Below are 27,519 nucleotides of genomic sequence, written 5' to 3' on the forward strand. Positions count from 1 at the left end.
GAGATGCTTCCTCTGTAGAGGTTGGCCCCTGGATGTATTTCTGACGCCGGTTGCAATGTCAGTGATGTCACCAAGCATGACACATCTGTCCACGATTTGTGACACAGGCATGCAGCCAGCTCTTCTTCTCATTAGGTGAACCACTACTGACGTGGTCAGGAATTAAACAGTCTGGGTCATCTGAGACAAATTGGAAAAAAAAAAGTGTAACGACAATGATAAATACATATGTCTATGCGATAGACATGACAAAAGAGCTATGATGTTTCAACAACATTAAATGTGCAATATGCAGAAATCGCTCCAGCACTTCCTGATTGCTAAAATTCGAATAGTTTGCCAAATTTCAGTTTATGACAAAACAAGCAATGTATAGTGTAGAACAGGGGTTCCCAAACTTTCACTTGGGAGCCCCCCCTTCCAGCATTGGGGAACATTTGGGCACAAGTACTGTTCATGAGAGAATTCTGTAGGTTTTAAAGCTTATTTCATAAAATTCTACATACTTTGTCATGGGGTGCAAAGAACATTTAGCAGTTTAAAGCCAATTTTGTTGCTATTCTATACTTTTTGCCATTTCTAATGGGTATTCATGTGATATTTGAGTGACAAATCTATTGCCTAAACCTAAATAAATAAAAAAACACCACCAAGGAAATCTAGAGCTCTGTCTGATTGACCATCTGGTTATTGGTCACCTCGCCCTTTCCCTCGCTTGCTCATTTTTGCCAGGTGACCAGCTCTAGGAAGAGTCATGGTGGTTTCCAATCTTCTTCCATTTAAGAATGATGGAGGCCATTGTGTTCTTGCTGACCTTCAATGCTGCAGAAATGTTTTGGTACCCTTCCCCAGATCTGTGCCTCTGATACATTCCTGTGGGTGGGCCTATACCCTTCCAGGCCCACCCATGGCTGTACACTTGTCCAGTCATGTGAAATCCATAGATTAGGGCCTAATTAATTCATTTCAATTGACTGATTTCCTTATATGAACTGTAAAATCTTTGAAATTGTTGCGTTTGTTTTTGCTCAGTATAGTTTGTTTGCCCTTGTTTAGTTAAGAAATATGAACAATTCCGATTTCAAGGGGCCTTGTGTTCTAACCGTCACCACCCTAGGCCAATTATCATGTTAGTAGTAACAATGTGTCAAGATCACAATTCCGGAATTCTCAGCGCTTGAACTTCTGCACAGAGAATGTATTGCTTGGGACTTTGATCAAAAGAGTAAACAGCAAGCGATCGAGGCACTGGAAGTACAACATGTTGTTCTGAGTCTTCCTTCCCAGTACACCAAATGCTGTTATGTCCCCCTGATAAGATGCCATTCCCCCAGGGCTACCGACTTGTTTGTGCTGCCAAGGTGATAAGTGACACTGTTGTCACCATCACGGGAGCCATGTTCAGTCAACATACCATCTTATTTCCCATGCAAATGTATTCAAACCGGGGGGTGTGGTTGAGGGCTCTTCTTTAAATTTGGGCTAATCCCTATTGTGACGTCCCTTTTTATAATATCACTGGAGTTTATTAGGGCGGCAGGTAGCCTAGCCGTTAAGAGCGTTGGGCCAGTAACTGAAAGCTCGCTGGTCTGTATTTCCGAGCCGGCAAGGCAGTTTAACCACCTCCTCCCCGGATGCCGATGACGTTGTTTTAATTTTTTTTTAAGGCAGTCCCCCACACCTCTCTGATTCAGAGGGGTTGGGTTAAATGTGGAAGACTCATACCAGTTGAATTTATTCAGTTGTGCAATTGACTAGGTATCTCCCGTTCCCTGTTTAAAAAGTGTCCTTTTCTGTGTATTTAATATCCACCAGCCACACAGTTGTCTGGATAAATGTTATTGTACTTGACTTATTGACTAAATGTTTTAACAGAAGCGTATTTGTCTTCAAGTGAAACACCTAGCTAGGCCTTGCAGGCAGCCTGTGGTCTCAAACAAGTGAAAGCATGTAGGCCACAGCCTCACAGAACCTGCAGTTTTCCTCCGTCCGATCTATGTAGCTAGCTACAGTATTGTATGCCTTCAGAAAGTGTTCATACCCCTTGACATATTCCACATTTATGTTGTTACAGCCTGAATTTGAACCTTTTTTATTAAATTGTTTTTTTTCTCTCTCACCAATCTACACATAATGACGGGGGGGGGTATATAATCACAATACCCCAGACATATCGAATTTACGTGAGTATTCACACCCCCTGAGTCAATACATGTTAGAATGACCTCTGCCAGTGATTACAGCTATGAGTGAGTCTTCCTGCGTACTTCTCTAAGACCATACATACCTGGACTACAATATTTGCACATTATTCTTTACCATATTAGTCAAGCTCTGTCAAGTTGGTTGTTGATCATTGCTCGACAGCCATTTTCTTGGCATAGATTTTCAAGCCGTTTTAAAAAATATATATTTTTTAAAGTCAAAACTTTAACTAGGCCACGCAGGAACATTTGAATGTTGTATGTTGTCTTGGGAAGCTACTCCAGTGTATATTTGTCCTTGTGTTTTAGGTTATTGTCCTGCTCAACCAGGTTTTCCTGTAGGATTTTTGCCTGTGCTTAGCTCTATTCCTCTTCTTTTTATCCTAAAAAACTCCCTAGTCCTTGCCGATATCAAGCATATCCATACCACGATGCAGTCACTACCATTCTTGAAAATGTCAGTGGTACTCAGTGATGTGTTGGATTTGCCCCAAACATAACACTTTATATTCAGTACATTTATTTGCCACATTTTTTTTTTGCCGTTTTACTTTAGTGTCTTGTTGCGAACAGGATGCATTTTTAAAACTATTTTTATTCCGTACAGGCCTCCTCCTTTTCACTCTGTCATTTAGGTTAGTCTTGTGGAGTAACTACAATGTTGTTGACCTGTTCTCATTTTTCCTCCTATCACAGCCATTATACTCTGTAACTGTTTTACATTACACCATCTCCGGGAAGGACGCCTCTATCTTTGTAGTGACTGGGTGTATTGATAGACCATCCAAAGTGTAATTAATAACATCACCATATTCAAAGAGATATTCAATGTCTCTTTTTAATTTTTTTTTTTTTTTAACCATCCCAATAAGTGCCCTTCATTGCAAAGCATTGGAAAACCTCCCTGGTCATTGGTCATTGGTTGAATCTGTGTCAGAAATCGACTGCTCGACTGAGGGACCTTACAGATAATTGCATGTGTGGTGCTCAGAGATGAGGTAGTCATTCAAAATTCATTTTTATTGCGCACAGAGTGAGACCATGCAATTTATTATGTGATTTGTTAAGCTAATTTTTACTCCTGAACTTACTTTGGCTTGCCATAACGAAAGGGTTTGAATACTTATTGACTCAACACCTTTTCAGCGATTTGATTTTGTATTCATTTGTAAACATTTCAAAGAACTTAATTCCACTTTTGACATTTTGGTACTTTGTCTAGGCCAGTGACGCAACATCTGAATGTAAGCCATTTTAAATGCGTACTCTAACATAACAAAATGTGGAAAAAGTCTAGGGGTGTGAGTACTTTGTGAAGACACTGTAAGCCCAGCCGCCCACCCTTAAACACTTATTTTCGGGCTGGCAGCAGAGAGACTACAGCCTCACCAAAGTGAGCTCAGCACTTCTGCTCTCTCTCTCACTTCTGCTTTTTTTTTGACGTTGAACCACTTTTTGCTACTCCCATAAGGTGTCTTCCAGGCTTATGGATAGAGAGAAAACGACCGTAGCCCTTGGATTATGACTTGGAGTTTGACATCCCAAGTTGCTGTCATAACTTTGCTGTTCTCTTCAGCCCTCGTTATGTCTGAAATGTCAATCTCTGCGAATTAGTTAAGATTACATAATGGAACATTTTCTTCCAACGTCAGGATTTGTGTTTTCCAGTCGAGCTTTTGGCTGTCTTGTCTGGCACAGGGGCTGGTGGATAGATGACAGCTGTACTGTAGTGTGGTGGTGGTACAGTAGCACTCTACCTTTTCCCATGATGCCCCATTACTACCCTTTCTATAAACTTCTTGTTTTTTCCCCCCACAGGCTTTTAAGGATTTCACTAAAGACCCACTTTTATTTTTTTATTCCGTAAGGGATCAACCGCGTTGAAAGTATCGACTTTGGGGGCAAAGGAACCTGACTGCCCCCTTCTAAAAGCGCCATACTGCAGTGGTGGAAAAAGTACCCAATCGTCATACTTGAGTAAAGTGAAGATGCGTTATTTGAAACTGACTCAAGTGAAAGTCACCCAGTAAAATACTACTTGCTTTTAAATATACTTAAGTATCAAAAGTAAATGTAATTGCAAAAATATAAATATACTTCTATTAGGCAATCCAAACAACAAAATAGTCTTTAAAAAAAAAAAATGTATTTGTATATTTTACATTTACGGATAGTCGAGGGCACACTCCAACACTCAGACATAATTTACAAATGATGCATTTGTTTTTTAGTGAGTCTGCCAGATCACTCGGTATGGATGACCCGGGATGTTCTCTTTTAATTCTGTGAATTGGACAATTTTCATGTCCTGCTAAGCATTCAAAATGTAACGAGTACTTTTGAGTGTCAGGGAAAATGTAAAAAGTAGATTATTTTCTTTAGGAATGTAGTAATCCAAAAGTTGTCAATTATGTACAGTACAGATACTACTTAAGTATTTTTACCCGGACGACGCTGGGCCAATTGTGCGCCGCCCTATGGGACTCCTAATCACGGACCGGTTGTGATACAGCCTGGAATCAAAACAGGGTCTGCAGTGACTCCTCTAGCACTGAGAGGCAGTACCTTAGACCGCTGCGCCACTCGGGACTCCTTGATAAAGCGCTAACAGGAGAGAGGATTTACTCGAGCACTTTGCTGCTTTCTGGTTTTATTCTGCTTAAGACCGTTGGTCATATCTGACCTTACAGGCCTGCATGTCAAACCGCTAATGGAAACAACATTTTTTTCTCACAGAAGTTAAGCCTTAATGTCAAGTAAGGAGATTTGTAGCATAGTGCCGCTATATCCTCCCTGGTTTTAGAGTCTTGATCTGAAATGCTTAAATGCCTGAATGGGTGCGTAGATCTCTTTCAGTTGGCCCTACAATACAGTGAAGCTGTCACATGTTGCCTCCGAGTCCACAGGCCTCTAATTCACTGCCTCAGCCTACGCTCGCTTCTGCCTGGGCGTACTCCAAGCCTCAAATAATGTGTGTATTATGAAATGAGGTATAAAGAGTCTGCTGTTTTCCCGGTATGTTTTAAGATACCGGGGTGAATTGCAGTGAATGTGTGAAGTCTTCAGATGTGTTATTCTTTTACTGTTGATAGAAGTCTATGGAAATGTCCAGGAGGATGTTTATCCTGCAGCCTGAATGGCTGTGCTGTGGTGTTTTGTACAATGCCCTCCTCTGTAAGGTCTACATACTGTACATTTTTATGTAGGCTTGAAAGACAATTTGAACTCTCGTCTACATACAGGACTGTGCTTCTGTAGAGAGAAAGAGCTTACTTGTGTAATTATTGCACAGGGTCGGTCACCTGAGCAGCAGGCAGCCTATGTGCCAGAAGGTGGCAGCAACACTGTACCTGCATGTCACTTTGTTCTACACATATAAACAAAAGGACATTGCTTACATTTGCTGTTCAATTACATTATCCCACTTGCAAGACTGCTGCTGTCCTTTAGCAGCTTCTTGTGTTTTATGTTTAGGCCCACTTTGACTGATATATAATGAAATAGGCAATCCTAATCTTTTACGGCATCATTTTTGTCAAGCATATAGGCCTATGTGAAATGAAGAACAATTTTATATTGTTATCATTGTACATTTGATTTAGTGTAAACTGACATGTTGGAAGAGAGTATGTTTTGACAGTTCAGATGATCGTATGTACAGTTTAAGTGATACGCTCTTCTGTAGTTAGCTGGTGGTGTGTTTTAATGGATGGTTCAACACTGTGATGATGTCACATCACAGATGGGGTCAGGCCACTTTGTGAACCTCTAGGGAGACGATCGGTCAAAGGTCATTCTAGAGTGCTTCTCCCCCCCCGACACCAACACAATTAAAGTCAAAGAAGCAGGGTGGGGGTGAATTGCATTTAAATAGCCTACAGAATTAGTCTATTTCATGAATTTATTTAGATTTGGCTAATTGAAACATAATTAACCCCCTCACCCTGCAAAGCAGCCTTGTCAGTGCAGCAGAGCCGGACTGTGACTGTGATTGAGTTACAGCACTCCATGGGAGAGACAGACAATTTTATTGAAGAGGTTCACGCTGGTGATTCTGACATCCTGTCTGGGGCTATTGATGATCAGTTTCAGTCTGATCAATGATTGAAGGGGAGCAGAGTTGTTTTTTTGTTGCCATGAATGAGGGGAGGTGGGATGGACTCTGGAAAGGAGGCAAGTTGTAGACCTAAGCCTATCGACATCAGTGTTTTAAATTTAGGCGACCATTGGCCTGGCCTTGCCCCCCAGCGAGAGGAAGCTCCAAGCGGCGCCTGCATATTGAGTGGACCCCTACCCCTGCCCCAGGTCATGTGGGACACATTGACTGTAGGGGACAGGGGTCTGTCTGGCATGACCTGAACACACTACTGGCCTCAGTCACCTCTGGGTCCTGGCCTGGCCGGCCCCATACTGCACTCACTGGTTGTGTTCCAAATGGCACCCCATTCCCTATGTAGTGCACTACTTTTGACCAGATCCCTATGGGCCCTGTTAAAAAGTAGTTTCTTACATAGGGAATAGGGTCCAATTTGGAACTCAACCGCTGCGCTCACCCGGCCAACTCCTCTGGCCTCAGAAAGAATAGTGCTTGCCACAGCAGAAGCTGCTCTCGCGAACCCAGTTAGCTCTGAGGGAAAGTCGATACGGTTTTAGTAGCTCGAAGACGTCGGTGTGCAGTATGTTGCTGCCAGTGTTTTCAAGAATTGTAGTTTTCTTCCTAGCTATAAGTGGGGCAGGCCTAGGGCTATTTCATGCAGACAGTGCTGCGAATGAATTGTACCGTGGTGTGCGTTTTCAGGTCGTCATTTGGCATCTTCTCCCAATCCAATTCAGTGGTGCTTGTGTTTTAAAGCCGATGGATGAAGAGGTCTACTTTTCAACATGAGGTAATATAGTCTATAAAAATACAGGCTTGCCTGTAAGTCTCTGATCATAAGGGTTATAGGAGGAAGACCGGTAACCCCTCCTAGCAGTTTCCTTGAACAAGACCCTCATAAGGAACACAGATCTTACTAGATAATATAGGCCAGGGGTTTTTCACTGGTCAGGTCACATGGTCAGGAAATAGGCCTAGCCCAACTTCTAAAGAATAGCCAAGTACAGCCCTGTCCGGAATAAGTATTTTTCTATCCAGACTATGACTGAGTTGATGACAGACTTGTGTCCAGTCTACTCCATGTACAGACTATCAGGAGGAGTGTGGGGCTCAGTCACACTGTAGGTCAGGGGTCGGTAACAGGCCAAAACCGGCCCGCAACTTTATTATTTTTTACCCACCAGTTTTGAGTTAAAAAATATATATTACATACACTACCAGTCAAAAGTTTGGACACACCTACTCATTCAAGGGTTTTTCTTATATTTGTGATTCTTCAAAGTAGCCACTCTTTTCCTTGATGCACACTCTTGGCATTCTCTCAACGAGCTTCATGAGGAATGCTTTTCCAACAGTCTTGAAGGAGTTCCCACATATGCTGAGCACTTTTCTTCACTCTACGGTCCAACTCATCCCATAACCATCTCAATTGGGTTGAGGTCGGGTGATTGTGGATGCCAGGACATCTGATACAGAATTCCATCACTCTTTCTTTGTCAAATAGCCCTTACACAGCCTGGAGGTGTGTTTTGGGTCATTGTTTTGGGTCATAGTCCCACTAAACGCAAACCAGATGGGATGGCGTATCGCTGCAGAATGCTGTGGTAGCCATGCTGGTTAGGTGTGCCTTGAATTCTAAATAAATCACAGACAGTGTCACCAGCAAAGCACCATCACACCACCACCTCCTTGCTTCACGGTGGGAACCACACATGCAGAGGTCATCCATTCGCCTTCCCTGCCTCTCACAAAGACACAGGTTGGAACCAAAAATCTCAAATTTGTACTCATCAGAACAAAGGACAGATTTCCACCAGTCTAATGGCAATTGCTTGTGTTTCTTGGCCCAAGCAAGTCTCTTCATCTTATTAGTGTCCTTTAGTAGTGGTTTCTTTGCAGCAATTCGACCATGAATGCATAATTCACACTGTCTTCTCTGAACAGTTGATATTGAGATGTGTCTGTTGAACTCTGAAGCATTTATTTGGACTGCAATCTGAAGTGCAGTTAACTCTGCAGCAGAGGATAAGTTCATTAGAGTTAACTATTGGTTTTCCTTTCCTGTGGCGGTCCTCATGAGAGCCAGTGTCATCATAGCGCTTGATGGTTTTTGCGACTGCACTTGAAGAAACATGTCTTAAAATAATGATGGACTGTCATTTCTCTTTGCTTATTGGAGCTGTTCTTGCCATATTATATCCTTGGTATTTTACCAAATATGGCTATCTTCTGTATACCACCCCTACCTTGTTACAACACAACTGATTAGCTCAAACGCATTAAGAAGGAAAGAAATTCTACAAATTAAATTTTAACAAGGCACACCTGTTAATTGAAATGCATTCCAGGTTACTTCCTAATGAAGCTGGTTGAGATAATGCCAAGAGTGTGCAAAGCTGTCATCAAGGCAAAGGGTGGCTACTTTGAAGAATCTCAAATATAAAATATATTCTGTTTAACACTTTTTTTGGTTACTACATGACTCCATATGTTATTTCATAGTTTCGATGTCTTCACTATTATTCTACAATGTAGAAAATAGTAAAAATAAAGAAAAACCCTTGAATGAGTAGGTGTCCAAACTTTTAACTGTTACTGTATAGAAAATAGTTGGGCATAGTTGTGGTCAATTTGTTGTGTACAAATAATGATATTCCTTCCCCCCCCGACCATCTGCTCCGACTAAAATTGGCCCGCCCTTGAATCTAGTTGCCTACCCCTGCTCTAGGTGGACTCCTTCCACCTGTTCTTCCTGATTCTCCCTTTGTTTGAAGTAGAAGGAAGGAGTTTCGAGTGACTGACAGTCAGAGGGTTTCTATCAGCAAATCCTGACTGGCCTCTGGTTTTCAGGCCAGATGAGCTCTCCCAGGAAGTGTTAACGGAAGTATAGGCTAATACTGATGAGCCCAGCCGGCCATGGCTCTGATGCGTTGTTATTCATGGTTAAACCCCACGCACACGTACAGGAGGCCTATGCTGTACACACACACACACACACACACACACACACACACACACACACACACACACACACACACACACACACACACACACACACACACACACACACACACACACACACACACACACACACTTCTACCCCTCTCTGTATTTATTACAGTCTCCTGTGCCACATTCCAGCATTGTCTTGTGTTTTCCTTTTTACTCACTCTTGTCCGTTTTCTGCAGGATCTGTCTATTCAACACTGAGAAATTATTTTGTGTCCACGGTAGAGCTAATGGGCAAAAGTCCCTATTGTGATAAATTGCCCGAATTGCTGTGATAATGATGAGTAAAATGACATGTTTATGACATTTTCTTTTTTTTTTTGTCATCCTTTAAACTACGACTACAACTGTAATGGTTGTAGCCATCAATTGTCCCATTTAACAATCACCTATATTAGCAAAATGCCTGCGATAAGTGATCGGTATGGTCTGTGTCTGATATTTTTCGGTTTATCATCCCAGGTGTATTACACACATCTGAGTACGGTACACCATGATTCGCTCAGCAAATACCCTAGGATGTCCACAAAGACAATACCCAGAGGTTTAATATTTTCAATGAATTTGTCCCTGAGCAGTCTCCGCTAACTAGCACTTGCTGTTTTGCTGCCACACACATTGGTGTGTGTGTGTGTGTGTGTGTGCGCTCGCTCGCTCGCACGCGCTTGGCGGAAGTCACTGAGAGAATGTGCCACACCTGTTAATGTTAGTTGCCCATAGGCTCAATAGCTCCTCTTGTCCTACCACACCATATGGCCGCATGGAAGTTTCCACATGCGTTCTTCAGGCTGTCTGCTCTTAATGTTTGAACAGCTGTGTTTGATAGGAGTCTGTTTTTTTAAGGGCTTTGTGTGTCAGTGAGTGTTTGTCGCTCCGGATTAAATTTGTCAGTTTGATAGGAAACATTTTTTTCTGTTACACAACGGGCCTAAATTCCTCAAGGAAAATGGACATTCGCTCGTGCCCTTGGTCTGGTTTGCATAGTGCCGAGTTGACACACAATTAGTGTACAAAGGTTCATTTATTCCCTAGCAGCCAGAGGTTAATCTTTTTTTAAGAGCGTTGTGCTGCTCTGATATGGGATGGCTGAATGTGTGTTCTGTGTGTCTGTGGAAAAACAGTTGATTGACAGTCATTTGGTAATCCGTACAAAGCCTCCAGCGTTTTGAGTCTTTGGTCAATCCTGACTGAGAGCCTGCGTGCCCAAACATTTGTGCCGTTGTTCAGTACATATCTGAAAGTATTAGGCCTATAGTGTACGAGTGATTTAGGTTTTTAGATCTCCAGTTCCTGCTTTAGTGTAGAGACCTTTTTGGCAAACCAATCACAGTTGACCCCGAGCTGCATTTTTCAAGTGTTTCAATTGTCAACCAACCTGTGTTTCCTTGCCTCTGGGTGAGGTGAGATGTCTGATTTTGAACCTTTAAAAACAAATGTATCTCGCCTCCAGGACCTGCACACCGTTTACTGTCACCTCTACCACATGGATGTCCTGTCCCACCTCAGGGAGCACCAGCTCAGGTCAGATTTACCTCTCCGTCCAACCATTACACCAAAACACCCACCCTGCTAAAGCTGCCTACACCACATCTTAGAGTAGGAGCGCTGATCTAGGACCAGTTTGGCCTTTTTTAAAAACATCATGAATGAGATTGGGATTCCTACATGGTCGGGACGGGGGACCTGATTCTAGATCGGCACTCCTACTCTGATGAGAGGCATTATGAATACAGGCCCAGGTGTGGAAGCTGCAACTAGTGTCTCTGACTCATCCACATGACCCTTCCAGTCCAATCTCCTGTTCATACATAGGACAGAGTTGACTTGCGCACCCTGGGGCCGGCGTGCAGGCCATACACCTCTGAGACATTAACCACAACCATTCCACGTAGTCAACACTCGGATATGAGAGCTGTCAGTCTGGTTGTGGTCATGTATGAACTGATCAGTTGGTAGTGTCTGAACTAGTGAGAGAAAATAGATGCAGTTACATATCGGGATATTGTTTCTGACGACATATTGTCTTGACAATATCGCAATATTATTTTTCCGCTAGTCGGCTGTACCTGCAACAACTCCAGCGTTCTTTTTTTTCATAGCTTGTTCTCCATCTTCTTTTTAAATAGGGAGGTCATTTTGTTTTCTGCACTTATTTCTCTGACCGATTTAAACTACTTATTTCAGGGCTCTCTCTTGTCCCTCTTTAGCAGATATGGTGAGTAATGTGTTTGGAACATCGAATTGCAATAAAATCACAGTGTTAAATCGCAATACATATCGTATCGGCACCGAATTATTGTGATAATATTGTATAGTGAGGTCCCAGGCATTTCTCAGCCCTAATCCGCATAAAATAGACCAGTGGCTGTTGCTTAAATTCAACTGAATATCTAAACAAAACTGACTTTATGAACATTTAATGAAAGGCGCCAGCAGGTTCTTTAGATCGGTAGGGCTGAAAAAGTTGGTAGTGTCGTATGAAATGGTACTACAGTATTCTAAAATGTTGGTGTCATAGGTTTCATGACAGTTTGGCACCGCGGTATTACCGTGGTGCTGGTATACCAGGCAAAAATACTCACGATAAGATATGTATTGCGATTTCTTACGATTCTATATGTATTATGATTTGATACTGTGATTTTTTTCCAAATGTGTTGTGATTCGATCTTTCAAACATGTTGCTCACCATATGTCTGCTTGAGAGGGACGAGAGTTTTGATCAGTCTATAGAAAGAAATGTGCTGAAGACAATTTGGCTCCTTATTTAAAAAGATGGAGAACAAAGGTTAAAGTACATCCAACTAGTGCCAAAATAATATTGTGATATTGTCAAAACGATACAATATATTGTTAAAGAATAATATCCCGATATGTAACAGTGGAATTTGTTTCCCCCAAAACTAATCTGAACTGATGATGCATAAACGTGTAATGTATAAAGCTGATAATGTAGGAACCATATGTATGGACCGATAACGTATGAACTAGTAGTGTCTGAGCTAAGTGTTTTTTCAGGTCGTTAATGTCCAAACAGTGGAGAGAGAGAATTTAATAAAATAAATAAAATAAACATTTATTTTGGGGGGTGTGGGGTCAGGATGGAAAAACTATTTCAGTGTAGATCGAAATGACTAAAACCACATATAAAGTATGTAGAAATGATAACAGGCCTACATCTTTTATATATAATCTTTGAGAATCAACAATCACCAAAATAAAAGCTAGACAGTCAGGGAGAAATAAATTCAAAACCAAATTAATTTAGCAGTATTGATTTTATTATTATGTTTGAGCAAAAGAACACAGTGTTATCCATGGCAAAATGTGTAGAATTGGAGGAAATTAGCTTTTAAACTGCAAAAATGTCTCACAGCTCCATGGAGAAATTCAGAATTGCAGGAAATTGGTTTAAAATTGCAGAAAGTTATCTACACCTCCACAATGGCGACCTTTAAAATGCAATCTAACGTTCAGCCGTGCTGACAGGCCGATCCACGACCATTGCCATGCCCAACACCTACGCCCCTTTTCTGACCCAGAAAAAACCTGTCGTGTGTGTAAATGTATAATCTATAAAACTGGTAATGTATGAAACTGATAATGCATGAACTCATAGTCGTAATAAAGATGTTGTTTTGTTGTTGTGCAGGTCGATGTGTACCTCAGCCAGGTATGAGAGACACGAAGCTAACCACATCCTGTTCTAGTAAGTGTGTACACACACACACACACACACACACACACACACACACACACAGGAAAACCTAAACATCTGCTTTGCTTCTCTTAAAGAACATTGCTTTCCCTTTCTGTTTGTCTGCAGCATCACATGCATTTATTGGTTGCGTACACAGTTTTGATGATGGTAGTGTCAACCCACTCTGCCCAGGTGATGACGTTTCACTTCTGTTATAAAATAGATTTTTTTACCAAGGCAAATAAGATTCTTCATGTTCTGAATCATTCAGAGGGGTCTTACTTTAACATATCCTTTAACGTTATATCCAAAAAGTCTGGGCATGGGCACAGCTGTGGGTGCTGGTTTTTCGTAACAACTTTTTAGGATTTTACATTTTGTGGTTGTTGTCTTCAAAGTTGTTTCCGCAGGTCGCAAAAAGTGAAATTCACATGACACATGCTGAATTAAATGTAAAAGGCTTTGAAAATAAAACACTTGTTACACGTTCAGTGGTCCGTTGACATTTCAGAGTTACTTGTTTTTGTGAAAGTCTAAAATAACAGTTGCAACTGCAACTCCCGCGCGGACTCGGGAGAGGCGAAGGTCGAGAGCCGTGCATCAAAACACAACTCGGCCAAGGCGCACTGATACTTGACACAATGCCCACTTAACCTGGAAACCAAGCAGCACCGATGTGTTTGAAGAAAACACCGTACACCTGGTGATCGTGTTAGCATGCACAGCGCCCGGCCCGCCGCAGGAGACACTTGTGCGTGATGGGACAAGGACATCCCTGCCGGCCAAACCTTCCATTAACCCAGACGACGCTGGGCATTTGTGCGCCGCCCTGTGGGTCTACCCGGTCGTGGCCGGCTGCAACAGAGCCTGGACTCGAACCTAGAATTTCTAGTGGCACAGCTAGCACTGCAATGTAGTGCCTTAGACCACTGCGCCACTTGGGAAATACGGAAATATGTCATTTACTTAACTATCCAGACCCTTTGCTATGAGACTTGAAATTGAGCACAGGTGCATCCTGTTTCCGTTGATCATCCTTGAGATGTTTCTACAATTTGATTGGAGTCCAACTATGGTAAATTGAATTGATTGGACATGATTTGGAAAGGCACATACCTGTCTAAATAATGTCCCACAGTTGACAATGCATGTCAGAACTAAAACCAAGCCATGAGGTCGAAGGAATTGTCCATTGAGCTCCGAGACGACAGGATTGTGTCGAGGCACAGATCTGGGGAAGGGTACCAAAACATTTCTGCAGCAATGAAGGTCCCAAGAAGACTCTTCCTAGAGCTGGCCACCTGACCAAACTGAGCAATCAGGGGAGAAGGGCCTTTGACAGGGAGGTGACCAATAACCCGATGGTCACTCTGACAGAGCTCTAGATTTCCTTTGTGGAGATGGTTGTCCTTCTGGAAGGTTCTCCCATCTCTGCAGCACTACCCCAATCACGCCAGACGGAAGCCGCTCCTCAGTAAAAGGCACATGACAGCCTGATTGGAGTTTGCCTAAAGGCACCTTAAGACTCTGACCATGAGAAACAAGATTCCCTGGTCTGATGAAACCAAGATTGATCACTTTGGCCTAGGAGAAACCTGGCACCATCCCTACGGTGCACCATTGTGGTGGCAGCATCATGCTTTGGGGTTGTTTTCCAGGAGCAGGGTCTGGGAGACTAGTCAGGATCGAGCGAAAGATGAACGGAGCAAAGTACAGAGAGGTCCTTGATGAAAACCTGCTCCAGAGTGCTCAGGACCTCAGACTGGGGCTACGGTTCACCTTCCAACAAGACAACGACCCTAGGCACACAGCCAAGAAAACGCAGGAATGGCTTCAGGACAAGTTTCTGAATGTCCTTCAGTGGGCCAGCCAGAGCCTGGACATGTACCCGATCTCTGGAGAGACCTGTGGCTGTGCTGTGCTGCAACGCTCGCCATCCAACCTGGCAGAGCTTGACAGGATCTGCAGAGAATAATGGCAGAAACTCTACAAATATAAGTGTGCCAAGCTTGTAGCATCATACCCAAGAAGACATGATGCTGTAGTCGAGGCAAAGGTACTTCAATAAAGTACTGAGAAAAGGGTCTGAATACTTCTGTAAATGTGATATACATACAGTGGGGCAAAAAAGTATTTAGTCAGCCACCAATTGTGCAACTTCCCACTTAAAAAGATGAGAGAGGTCTGTAATTTTCCTCATAGGTACACTTCAACTATGACAGACAAAATGAGAAAGAAAATCCAGAAAATCACATTGTAGGAATTTTAATGAATTTATTTGCAAATTATGGTGGGAAATAAGTATTTGGTCACCTACAAACAAGCAAGATTTCTGGCCCTCACAGGCCTGTAACTTCTTCTTTAAGCCAGTACATGTCCAGGCCCCTCTGAAGTTTGCTAGAGAGCATTTGGATGATCCAGAAGAAGATTGGGAGAATGTTATATGGTCAGATGAAACCAAAATAGAACTTTTTGGTAAAAACTCAACTCGTCGTGTTTGGAGGACAAAGAATGTTGAGTTGAATCCAAAGAACACCATACCTATTGTGAAGCATGGGGGTGGAAACATCATGCTTTGGGGCTGTTTTTCTGCAAAGGGACCAGGACGACTGATCCGTGTAAAGGAAAGAATGAATGGGGCCATGTATCGTAAGATTTTGAGTGAAAATCTCCATCCATCAGCAAGGGCATTGAAGATGAAACGTGGCTGAGTCTTTCAGCATGACAATGATCCCAAACACACCGCCCGGGCAACGAAGGAGTGGCTTTGTAAGAAGCATTTCAAGGTCCTGGAGTGGCTTAGCCAGTCTCCAGATCTCAACCCCATATAAAATCTTTGGAGGGAGTTGAAAGTCCGTGTTGCCCAACAACAGCCCCAAAACATCACTGCTCTAGAAGAGATCTGCATGGAGGAATGGGCCAAAATACCAGCAACAGTGTGTGAAAACCTTGTGAAAACGTTTGACCTCTGTCATTGCCAACAAAGGGTATATAACAAAGGATTGAGGTAAACTTTTGTTATTGACCAAATACGTATTTTCCACCTTTATTTGATAATAAATTCATTAAAAATCCTACAATGTGATTTTTCTGGATTTTTTTCTCTCATTTTGTCTGTCATAGTTGAAGTGTACCTATGATGAAAATTACAGGCCTCATCTTTTTAAGTGGGAGAACATGCACAATTGGTGGCTGACTAAATACTTTTTTACCCCACTGTATATACACTACCGCTCAAAAGTTTTAGAACACCTAATCATTCAAGGTTTTTAAATTATAATAAAAAAAAGAAAATCTACATTGTAGAATAATGGGGAAGACCAACTATGAAATAACACATATGGAATGCTTTTTCCAACAGTCTTGAAGGAGTTCCCACATGTGCTAAAAACTTGTTGGCTGCTTTTCCTTCACTCTGCAATCCAACTCATCCCAACCATCTCAATTTGGTTGAGGTCGGAGGATTGTGGAGACCAGGTCATCTGATGCAGCGCTCCATCTCTTTCTTTCTTGGTAGAAAAGCCCTTACACAGTCTGGACTCATCAGACCAAAGGACAGATTTTTCCCTGTCTAATGTCTATTGCTTGTGTTTCTTGGCTCCAGCAAGTCTCTTCTTCTTATATGTGTCCTTTCGTTGTGGTTTCTTTCCAACAATTGGACCATGAAGGTCTGATTCTCCTCTGAACAGTTGATGTTGAGATGTGTCTGTTACTTGAACTCAAGGGGGTTTGAGTACTTTGTGAAGACGCTGTGTATTTGTTTTATTTGATGACTTTATTATTTAATTATTAGTCATTGTTTCATCCATATAGAGCTGCTGCTTATGTTGTCTGCCAAAATCACAATATTAGTAGTACTTATAAAGTAAATAATGCATACTTTTATGACTGCTGAATACCAACTAGCAATCATGTATTTTCAGGTAGAGCTACCACTCAAACCAACTGCTCTCTATTCCTCTCGATCACTTGTCTTCTGTCTCTTCTCTCCGTGTCTGCCGCACACAGATTGGACAAGTAGGCGTGCAATGGATTATGTTCATTGTAGTGAATTACCATGTTTTCTGTGACTTAAACAGTCTGATGGCCTGGAGATGGAAGCTGTTTTTCAGTCGTTCGGTCTCGTCTTTGATGCACTTGTACCGTCTCTGACACTCTCTGTCTTCGAGATGGTAGCAGAGTGAACAGACCGTGACTCGGGTGGCTAATGAGCACGGTTTCCTCGTCATGTTACCGTTGTTTTGTCTGTTCACCATTTTTACCATTTGGTAATTTAGCAGACACTGTTATGCAGAGCGACTTAGTGCATTCATCTTAGGATGTCTAGGTGCGACAACCACATATCACTCATAGCAAGTACATTTTTCCTCAAAGTAGCTATCAGTAAAATCAGCACATGTAAGGGTGGAAAAAGTAATGTGTGAATGTTCTTGAAAGGCTGCATGGGGGCGGTGCTGTGGGATTATTTAAGATACTCTATGAAGAGGTAGGGTTTCAGATGTTTTCGGAACGGGTCTCTGCTGTCCTAGCTTCAGGGGGAAGCTAGTTCCACCATTGGGGTTCCAGGACTGAGAGAAGCTTGGACTGAGCGGGAGCTGACCTCCCGTAGGGGTGTGAGGGCTAAGAGACCAGAAGTGGCAGAACGGAGTGCTCGGATTAGGGTGCAGGGTTTTAGCATAGCCTGAAGGTAGCGAGGAGCAGTTTCCTCTTGCTGCTGCGTAGGTAATGACCACGGTCTTGTAGTGGATGGTAGCTTCGACTCTTAAGCCAGCGGAGTGTGCAGTGTGCAGTCGTACTCTACGTATGTAGTATAGCGTGAAGCGCTGAAGCGAGTCACTACTTTGAAGTTTGTAGAGAACGACAGGGTGTTGTCCAGGGTCACGCCAAGGTTCTTTGCAATCTGGGAGGGGGACACCGTAATTGTCACCTGTGATGGAGAGGTCGTGGAGCTGGCCGGCCTTCCCCAAGAGGAAGAGCAGCTCCATCTTGTCGAGGTTGAGCAGAAGGTGGTGGACTGACACCCAAGCTGAGACATCTGCCAGGCACGCAGAGAAGCGTGTCACCAGAAGGGGGGAGCAGTTGAGTGTCATCCGCATAGCAATGATAGGATAGACCAGATGAGGAAATGACGGAGCCGAGGGATTTGATTTACTAACAGAGCCGTGGGTGGGGGGTGGCTCCAGTAGTGCGAGTACGTGGTGCAGACACAGATTCTCTCCACGCCACCTGCAAGGAGCAGCCTGCCAGGTAAGATGCAATCCAAGAGTGTGCAGAGCCTGAGACGCCCAGCCCTGAGAGGGTGGAGGAGGATCTGATGGTTCATGGTGTTGAAGGCAGCGGATAGATGTAGGAGGATGAGAACAGATGAGAGTCAGCTTTGGCAGTGAGGGGAGCCTCTGTGACGAAGAGGAGAGCAGTCGGTTGAGTCACCCATCTGACTGGTTAAGGTCAAGAAGATGGTTCTGAGAGCGATAGCGAGAGATTTGGTCAGAGAAGGCACGCTCAACTGTTTTGAACGGAAAAGAACATATACCGTTTCTGGCCGTTTTGAAGTAGGAGGGGACGCAGCCAGTGGTCAGGGATGAGGGAAGTGAGGAATGGGAGGTCTCCAGAGATGGCCTCACCGTACTCTGAATCTGGATTCCTTATGAAATACTAAAGCCCACGTAAACCTGCAAATCAAATTTATTTATATAGCCCTTCTTACATCAGCGCTGTACAGAAACCCAGCCTAAAACCCTAAACAGCAAGCAATGCAGGTGTAGAAGCACAGTGGCTAGGAAAAACTCCCTAGAAAGGCCAAAACCTAGGAAGAAACCTAGAGAGGAACCAGGCTATGAGGACGGGCCAGTCCTCTTCTGGCTGTGATGGTCAAGATGTTCAAATGTTCATAAATGACCAGCATGGTCAAATAATAATAATCACAGTAGTTGTCGAGGGTGCAGCAAGTCAGCACCTCAGGAGTAAATGTCAGTTGGCTTTTCATAGCCGATCATTAAGAGTATTTCTATCGCTCTTACTGTCTCTAGAGAGTTGAAAACAGCAGTCTTTGACAGGTAGCACGTCCGGTGAACAGGTCAGGATTCCATAGCCGCAGGCAGAACAGTTGAAACTGGAGCAGCAACACAGCCAGGTGGACTGGGGACAGCAAGGAGTCATCACGCCAGGTAGTCCTGAGGCATGGTCCTATGGCTCAGGTCCTCCTCCGAGAGAGAGAGAATTAGAGAGGGCATACTTAAATTCACACAAGACACCAGATAAGACAGGAGAAGTACTCCAGATATAATAAACTGACCCTAGCCCCTCGACACAAACTACTGCAGCATAAAGTGCCAAACAGGCAGGATATATCCTCACCCACTTTGCCAAAGCACAGCCCCCACACCACTAGAGGGATATCTGCAACCACCAACTTACCACCCTGAGACAAGGCCGAGTATAGCCTACAAAGATCTCCGCCACGGCACAACCCAAGGGGGGTGCCAACCCAGACAGGAAGATCACGTCAGTGACTCAACCCACTCAAGTGACGCACCCCTCCCAGAGACGACATGGAAGAGCACCAGTGAGCCGTGACTCAGCCCCTATAATAGGGTTAGAGGCAGAGAATCCCAGTGGAGAGAGGGGAACCGGCCAGGCAGAGACAGCAGGGGCGGTTCGTTGTTCCAGAGCCTTTCCGTTCACCTTCACACTCCTGGGCCAGACTACACTCAATCATATGACTTACTGAAGAGATGAGTCTTCAGTAAAGACTTAAAGGTTGAGACCGAGTCTGCGTCTCTCACATGGGTAGGCAGACCATTCCATAAAAATGGAGCTCTATAGAAGAAAGCCCTGCTTCCAGCTGTTTGCTTACAAATTCTAGGGACAATTAGGTGTCCTGCGTCTTGTGACCGTAGCGTACGTGTAGGTATGTACTGCAGGACCAAATCGGAAAGATGGGTAGGAGCAAGCCCATGTAATGCTTTTGGTTTAATGTAATGTATTTGGTTTATACATTAGGCTACCGACGTATATGTACCTTTTATTGCAATTCAACTTTACCCTCCTCCATCCATATTGCATCTGTTAATAGGGCTGCCCCCTGCTGCATATTCCCTCTCTGAGGAGGACACTGAGACGCTACTGCCTGTCCTCACGGTAGACGGTTAATGAAGTTATTATTATTATTTTGACCCTGTTGAGGAAAAATTCAGGGCCTCTACTTTTCAAATATAATGCACATGTGATGTCACCATGCAGACGTGTTCTTAAACGGCAATATGTAGACCAGGGATCATCAGCTAGATTCAGCCGCGGGACAATTTGTTTTCTGGAGGGGTTGGTCGGGAGGTCGGAACATAATTACAAATCATTTGTCCTCTGCAAATTGACCGTAAGAAGCCCCCAAACATATGTTTGACTAAAACCTAATCATTTCAAGCCTTGCTTACATTTTTATACGATCACTCTCTCTTTTATGCATGGGAATACTTGAACACATTTCTTATATGTCCAAGAAATGAAAATTCCACACCCTGGAATTTGTATTTTATTTAAATTTGCTCTGAAAACTTGGGGGGCCAAATAAAACCACCCGTGGGGGCCACCAGTTTGGGAACCCTGATGTAGACTAACACAATGTTCCTTGTAATCCTTCTCACCCCCCCCTTTAAGATTTAGATGCACTATTTTAAAGTGACTGTTCCACTGGATCTCATAAGGTGAATGCACCAATTTGTAAGTCGCTCTGGATAAGAGCGTCTGCTAAATGACTTTAATGTAAATGTTAAATGTTGTAATCTTGTCTCCACCTACAGCCAAGACAGCCTCGCCACATGTTGGTACATCCTCCTCTCCGGCTCAGTCTTCGTCAAGGAGCACATGTACTTGGCTAGATGCTGGTAGGTACCATCTATCGTCCATTGATCATCACACAGCCTCTTCACACAGACACAGACTGACTGGACGGGGTAAGGAGAGAGGCCGCGGCGTCCGAATGTCACTCTAGTCCCTATGTAGTGCACTACTTTTGACCAGGTTCCATAGGGTGCTGGTGAAAAGTAGTGTACTATATAGGGAAATAGGGTGCCATTTGGGACGCTGCCAGAAGGGGGTTAGACTACCGGCCTGTTTGGCCGAAGGCAGCAGCAAGCGGCGGTGTGCTTCAGATCTGTGTGGGCTTTGATAAGATGGCTTGTGATGAAGTGTCTGTTTTGTAGAGCAAGGAGTGAGCTCTGAACCGAGTGGGTTCTGCTACAGTTCACTGGCTTGTCTGTCAGAGCGAGGGGAGAGCCGGACAGACACACGTCTCTTTCTAACACACACATGCACACTTTCTCACGGTCTCACTCACTCTCTCTGTCTCACACACACACGTTAAGTAGGGATCATGTCGTGCAGCTTTGAGGCAAGTGTGAGATTCCTTTAGTACCACAAGGCTATAATGACTGCAGCCACTGATAATGAGGTGTGTGTGTGTGTGTGTGTGTGTGTGTGTGTGTGTTTGCTGATTTGAGTACAGATGTCTCGGACACACCAGCCAGGCCCATTTTCACTGCTTTATTAATGCTTTTCTCTTCCTGCCCTGGTCGGTCTCTCCAACATACCCCCCCGCCCAGCATTGAAACACAAAGCTTTTGAAAGATAATTTGCACATGGTACCACTTCCTCTACCCTACTGCACAGCATATATCAGATTTGAAGCATTGAGGATGACACAAATGTGAGATGGGGACAAAAAGCATTGAAAAACACTGTGTGAAGCTGAATTTGCATATTGGCAGCAATTGGGCGCGCATGAGGTGACTGCCATGTGCTTCAGTGCAGAAGGAGAAGGTGGGCAACCACGACTGCCTTGAAGCGATATTGAAGTGTGTGTGTCCGTTTGTTTCTACCCGCGTGTGTGAATGTGTACGTGTGTGTGTGTGTGACTGTGCATGTAGGCCTATGCGTGACTGAATATGGCATCTGTGCGCGTTCCTGTGCGGGGCAGTTGATGACAGGCAGAGCGGTGGGGTTGGGGTGCTGCCTCTGCAGGGGTCCATGGGGTTGTTGGGGCTAGGAGGACAGTGAGCAGGGGGAAGGGAAGAGGGTGGTGGGGTTATGGTGCTGCCTCTGCAGGGGTCCATGGGGTTGTTGGGGCTAGGAGGGCAGTGAGCAGGGGGAAGGGAAGAGGGCGGTGGGGTTATGGTGCTGCCTCTGCAGGGGTCCATGGGGTTGTTGGGGCTAGGAGGGCAGTGAGCAGGGGGAAGGGAAGAGGGCGGTGGGGTTATGGTGCTGCCTCTGCAGGGGTCCATGGGGTTGTTGGGGCTAGGAGGGCAGTGAGCAGGGGGAAGGGAAGAGGGCGGTGGGGTTATGGTGCTGCCTCTGCAGGGGTCGATGGGGTTGTTGGGGCTAGGAGGGCAGTGAGCAGGGGGAAGGGAAGAGGGTGGTGGGGTTATGGTGCTGCCTCTGTAGGGGTCCATGGGGTTGTTGGGGCTAGGAGGGCAGTGAGCAGGGGGAAGGGAAGAGGGCGGTGGGGTTATGGTGCTGCCTCTGCAGGGGTCCATGGGGTTGTTGGGGCTAGGAGGGCAGTGAGCAGGGGGAAGGGAAGAGGGCGCTGGGGAATGCGGAACTCCTGGCAGGACTGGGAATGGCCATGTGTTCCTGAGCAGCATGTAGCCCAGAAGCATATCCAGGCAGGAAATGAGCACACACACAGAACACACACACACACACATGCCCTGGAGCCATCGGACACACAGACCAGAGATAGAAACGCACTCCGTCCCTTAGAAAAGATCCAAGCCCACAATGACTCGCCTCCTCTTCCCACTGGATCTCTAAACAGACTGGACTTGGATTTACAACAGTTTGGGTCGATACCTGTACGATTCTATTTACTTACAAAACAATTGAGGATATGCTGGATATCCTCTCTCCTCAAAGAGACCCAGAGAAGCAGATCTGTACGTAGCTGTTTGTCAGGTTAGTGTTTGTGTTCGTCCCTCGTTTTTATTGTTCTGTTAGGAGTTGAGCCCTAGGACTTGGAGTCGTGGATGTATGCCTTAGTAAGTAATTTAGGAGCTTTTTAACTCCCCCCTCTCTGCTTGTGGACTGAAGCCGGCATCAACGCGGCTATGGGCTAAATCAGTGGTTCCCAACCTATTTTTCACCAAGAGACCCCTTTTTCCACATTTGAAAAATGTTACGCCCTCCCTTTAATTAGAATTGTTGGTTATTAAGAGCATATATTGAATACAAAGTAAAGTAACCTGATTTCCCCACATGTTATTCCGCTACCAAATGTTTTTTATTTTTTATGGTCATTTATATGAAACCTACATTTTAATTATACATAATTTAAAGAAAGTGATTTTAACAATTGATAGCGACAGATTGACACATTTGAATCTGGTTATTCCCAAGGAAAGTCAGGTGTCTTTGACTCGTCTACTTTAGGACACAGCTCAGCTTCTGAATGACAAACCAAAGATATTCCCATGTGCAGCATCCGAGTCGCGTCTTCCTTTGACATTTTACCACTTTGTTTATTATCCTAAAGTGTCAGTGATTTAGATTGTTTGTACCAATCACAAATTGTAAAAAAATAAATAATAGTAATTGACGCCTCAAATCAAGGAAGGTTGGGAATGGGAACCCATGTACTAAATGTTTTTGAATTCCCTGCGGGTAAGGCACGCATTGGCAGGATGCCATCGGGCCTGTGTGGTTTGAAATGATACCGTACTATGTCGATTTGAAATCTCCTCTCAACGTCTGAAAGACAAACCTACAACTACCCAGGGAAAGGCACATTTAGCAAGAAATGACTGAGCCAGCAATAGCCCATTGGAAGTGTCTCTTTCTACTCGGTTTCACTTAAAAAAATGGATTCATCTTAACTTAACCACAGCCTCGATGAACACAATACGAAGTGATCCTATACCTGATGGGCAGGTTATCTTCTCAGCTCTTGTGAAGTTCTCATGTCTTTCCGTGTTTTGATTCTGGTGAAACCACAGCCCTTCTCATGGACAGAGGTGGTTGATTATCTGCCAGTGGATCAGGTTCCTTAGAATCTCATATATTTTCATTTGTTTGTGTTTTTTCTAAAGTAAACCTCATTAGTATTCTTTCTCAGTAATGTAGACTAGTGGTTTTATTGACTTATTTACTGCAAAATAGCTTCCGAACACTCTATTCAGCAAATTGGATGCAGTCTATCACAGTGCCATCCGTTTTGTCACCAAAGCCCCGTATACTATGCTCTCGTTGGCTGGTCCTCGCTACATATTCGTCGCCAAACCCACTGGCTCCAGGTCATCTATAAGTCTTTAGTAGGTAAAGTTCTGCCTTATCTCAGCTCACTGGTCACCATAGCAACACCCACCCGTATTACGCGCTCCAGCAGGTATATTTCACTGGTCATTCCCAAAGCCAACCCCTCCTTTGGTCCCCTTTCCTTCCAGTTCTCTGCTGCCAATGACTGGAACGAATTGCAAAAATCACTGAAGTTGGAGACTCATATCTCCCTCACTAACTTCAAGCCTCGGCTGTCAGAGCAGCTTACTGATTGCTGCAGCTGTACACAGCCCATCTGTAAATAGCCCATCCAACCAACTACCTACCTCATCCCCATATTTGCTTTTGCTTTTCTGCTCTTTTGCACACCAGTATTTATACTTGCACATCCCCATCTGCACATCTATCAATGGGGGTGTTAATTGCTAAATTGTAATTACTTCGCTACTATGGCCTATTTATTGCCTTACCTCCTTACTTCATTTGCACACACTGTATACAGATTTTCTATTGTGTTATTGACTGCACGTTAGTTTATTCCATGTGTAACTCTGTGTTGTTTGTGTCACACTGCTTTGTTGTATCTTGGCCAGGTCGCAGTTGTAAATGAGAACTTGTTCTCAACTTTGCCTACCTGTTTAAATAAAGGTGAAATAACAATAAATCTATAAATATTATTACCGTGGTTAACAAAAAGCCTCTGTCCTTTCTGCCAATGTCAATATTCAACCCTGTGGCTTGAGTTTGATAGAATTACACTCAATTTCACCTAAATATTTTCTTGAATTTCATCGACCCCCCTTTTACATTGATGCTATTTTGTGATTGTTGCTGCTGGGCATAGTAACAATAGTATGTTTTACGTAGTTGTAACGTAGCAGTCAAGCATTTCTAGTAACTAAAATGGGGTTAGACTAGTTGATGAGTATTTCAAAACGTTGTGAGTACTAGGCCTATCTAGTACTAGGTTCAGTGCATTGTGTTATTTTCATGTCGGTCAATTTATTGCTAGCCGATATGGTCTTGGCTGTAGTGTTAATGACTGTGGCGTTTTGTCCCAAGAGAGCAGAACAGTCTGAGCTAAGAGCAAGATTCTCCAGCTAGACAGTGGTTTGTGGTCGCGCTCTCTCTCTTCATTGTTAGTCATCATTACCGTGGCGACACGGGTGCTAAACAACTTCTGTTTTCTTTTAGTTTCTAACCAAGCTGTTCCCGAACTGAGTTTACTTATTGACCGGGCTTGGTTACCAGGAGGGTAACATGACTACCTCAAGAAGTGTCTATATTTGGCTTAAAGACGTGTGTGTGTGTGTGTGTGTGTGTGTGTGTGTGTGTGTGGGGCTTTAGTTTCTCACCGAGGGCCTTAGGCTTTGCAGCTGTCTGGAGGTTTCGGTTGAACCTCTTCTCTTACTGGACATCTGGAGAGAAAAACCCCTCAACACCTGCTGAAAGACCTATCTGTTAGTAAACCCCCCCCAAAAAAAAATGTTAGGACTCTAAAGGACAGTAAGTTGCTTTTGGCTTTTTAGATTTGTCATAATCCAGTTACTTTACCACAGAACTTTTTTGATAACAGCGCTTCGAGCGAAAAATAGGATCTCTGTGTTCCAGTCACTCTTGCCTCGCCCGAGGGGCCAGAGCTGCTGATGCCTTTGCTGTGGTGGGGCACTGTAGTGTCAGATAAGGGGAGAGAAGGAGATAATGGAGGGCTGGAGTGAGGCGTAGGCAGTAGGCATATATTAGCTCCTGGGGGATGAGATGGAGGGAGCTCGGCAGGCATGCAGAAAGGCTTGGCAGGCAGCATTTCCCATCAGCTGACAGGCTGCACAAGGCCGGGCCCAGCCTCACTGGAGCGTGGAGAGCTTTGTCAAAGCAAGGCTGACCTCCGGCTCTCACAGCTGATTAAGCAAAGCAGCCCTCCAACCCTATCTGAGCAGAGAGACAGTGAGCGAGTGTGTTGATGGTGTCCTAAATGAAATGATCACGTATACAGACCAAAAATTCAAATTTGCTGTACTTACACTCTTTAACATCCTCCTCGATTTGACCCCAATAACTACCGTGGGATATGCCTCAACAGCAACCTTGGGAAAAACCTCTGCATTATCATTAACAGCAGACTAGTTCATTTCCTCAGTGAAAACAATGTACCGAGCAAATGTACAATTGGCTTTTTACCAAATTATCATACGCGAGACCACGTATTCACCCTGCACACCTTAATTGACAAACAAACAAACTGAAAAAGGACAAAGTCTTCTCATGCTTTGTTGACTTCAAAAAAGGCTTCGACTCAATTTGGCATGAGGGTCTGCTCTACAAATTGATGGAAAGTGGTGTTGGGGGAAAAACATACGACATCACAAATCCACGCAGAGACAGGGAGGGTGGCGCGGAGAGGCGGGAGGGAGGGTGGCGCGGAGAGGCGGGAGGGAGGGGGCGGCGAGGGGGAGGGAGAGGCGGGAGGGAGAGCGGGGCGGAGAGGCGGGTTGGGAGGGGGGCGGAGAGGCGGGAGGGAGGGAGGGAGGCGGGAGGGAGGGGGCGCGGAGAGGCGGGAGGGAGGGGGTGCGGAGAGGCGGGAGGGAGGGGGTGCGGAGAGGCGGGGCGGAGAGGCGGGAGGGAGAGCGGGTCGGCGAGGGGGAGCGGAGAGGCGGGAGGGGGGGTGGCGAGGGAGAGCGGAGAGGCGGGAGGGAGAGCGGCACGAGGGAGAGCGTGAGGGTCTGCTATCCAAATTGATGAAAAGTGGTGTCCATGTACACAAACAACAAGGGTGCGGTTAAAATAGGCTTAAAACACACACATTTCTTCCCACAGGGCCTTTGGGTGAGACAGGGATGCAGGTTAAGCACCACCCTCTTCAACATATATGTCAACGAATTGACGCGGACACTAGAACAATCTGCAGCACCCGGCCTCACCCTACTACAATCTGAAGTTAAATGTTTACTGATGATCTGGTGCTTTTGTCATCAACCAAGGAGGGCCTACAGCAGCACCAAGATCTTCTGCACAGATTCTGCCAGACCTGGGCCCTGACAGTAAATCTCAGTAAGACCAAAATAATGGTGTTCCAAAAAAGGTCCAGTCGCCTGGGCCACAAATACAAATTCCATCTAGACACCGTTGCCCTAGAGCACACAAAAAACTATACATACCTTGGCCTAAACATCAGTGCCACAGGTAACTTCCACAAAGCTGTGAACGATCTGAGAGACGAGTTAAGAAGGGCATTCTATGCCATCAAA

General features: G+C 44.5%; 1 protein-coding gene across 14 annotated transcripts in view; it reads left to right on the forward strand.

Annotated features, from left to right (window-relative positions):
- LOC118390890 (rap guanine nucleotide exchange factor 6-like) overlaps window positions 1-27,519 on the forward strand; it is a 136,750-nt gene that overhangs the window by 9,024 nt on the left and 100,207 nt on the right. For all 14 annotated transcript variants that reach the window (XM_052457637.1, XM_052457642.1, XM_052457641.1 and 11 more), the window contains exons 2-4: window positions 10,760-10,830; window positions 12,962-13,018; window positions 20,809-20,892. In XM_052457637.1, coding sequence (XP_052313597.1) covers window positions 10,760-10,830; window positions 12,962-13,018; window positions 20,809-20,892 — 212 coding nt within the window. The remainder of the gene's footprint in view (window positions 1-10,759; window positions 10,831-12,961; window positions 13,019-20,808; window positions 20,893-27,519) is intronic.

The sequence above is a fragment of the Oncorhynchus keta genome, chromosome 12 (genome assembly GCF_023373465.1).
Source record: "Oncorhynchus keta strain PuntledgeMale-10-30-2019 chromosome 12, Oket_V2, whole genome shotgun sequence".
Classification (NCBI taxonomy): domain Eukaryota; kingdom Metazoa; phylum Chordata; class Actinopteri; order Salmoniformes; family Salmonidae; genus Oncorhynchus; species Oncorhynchus keta.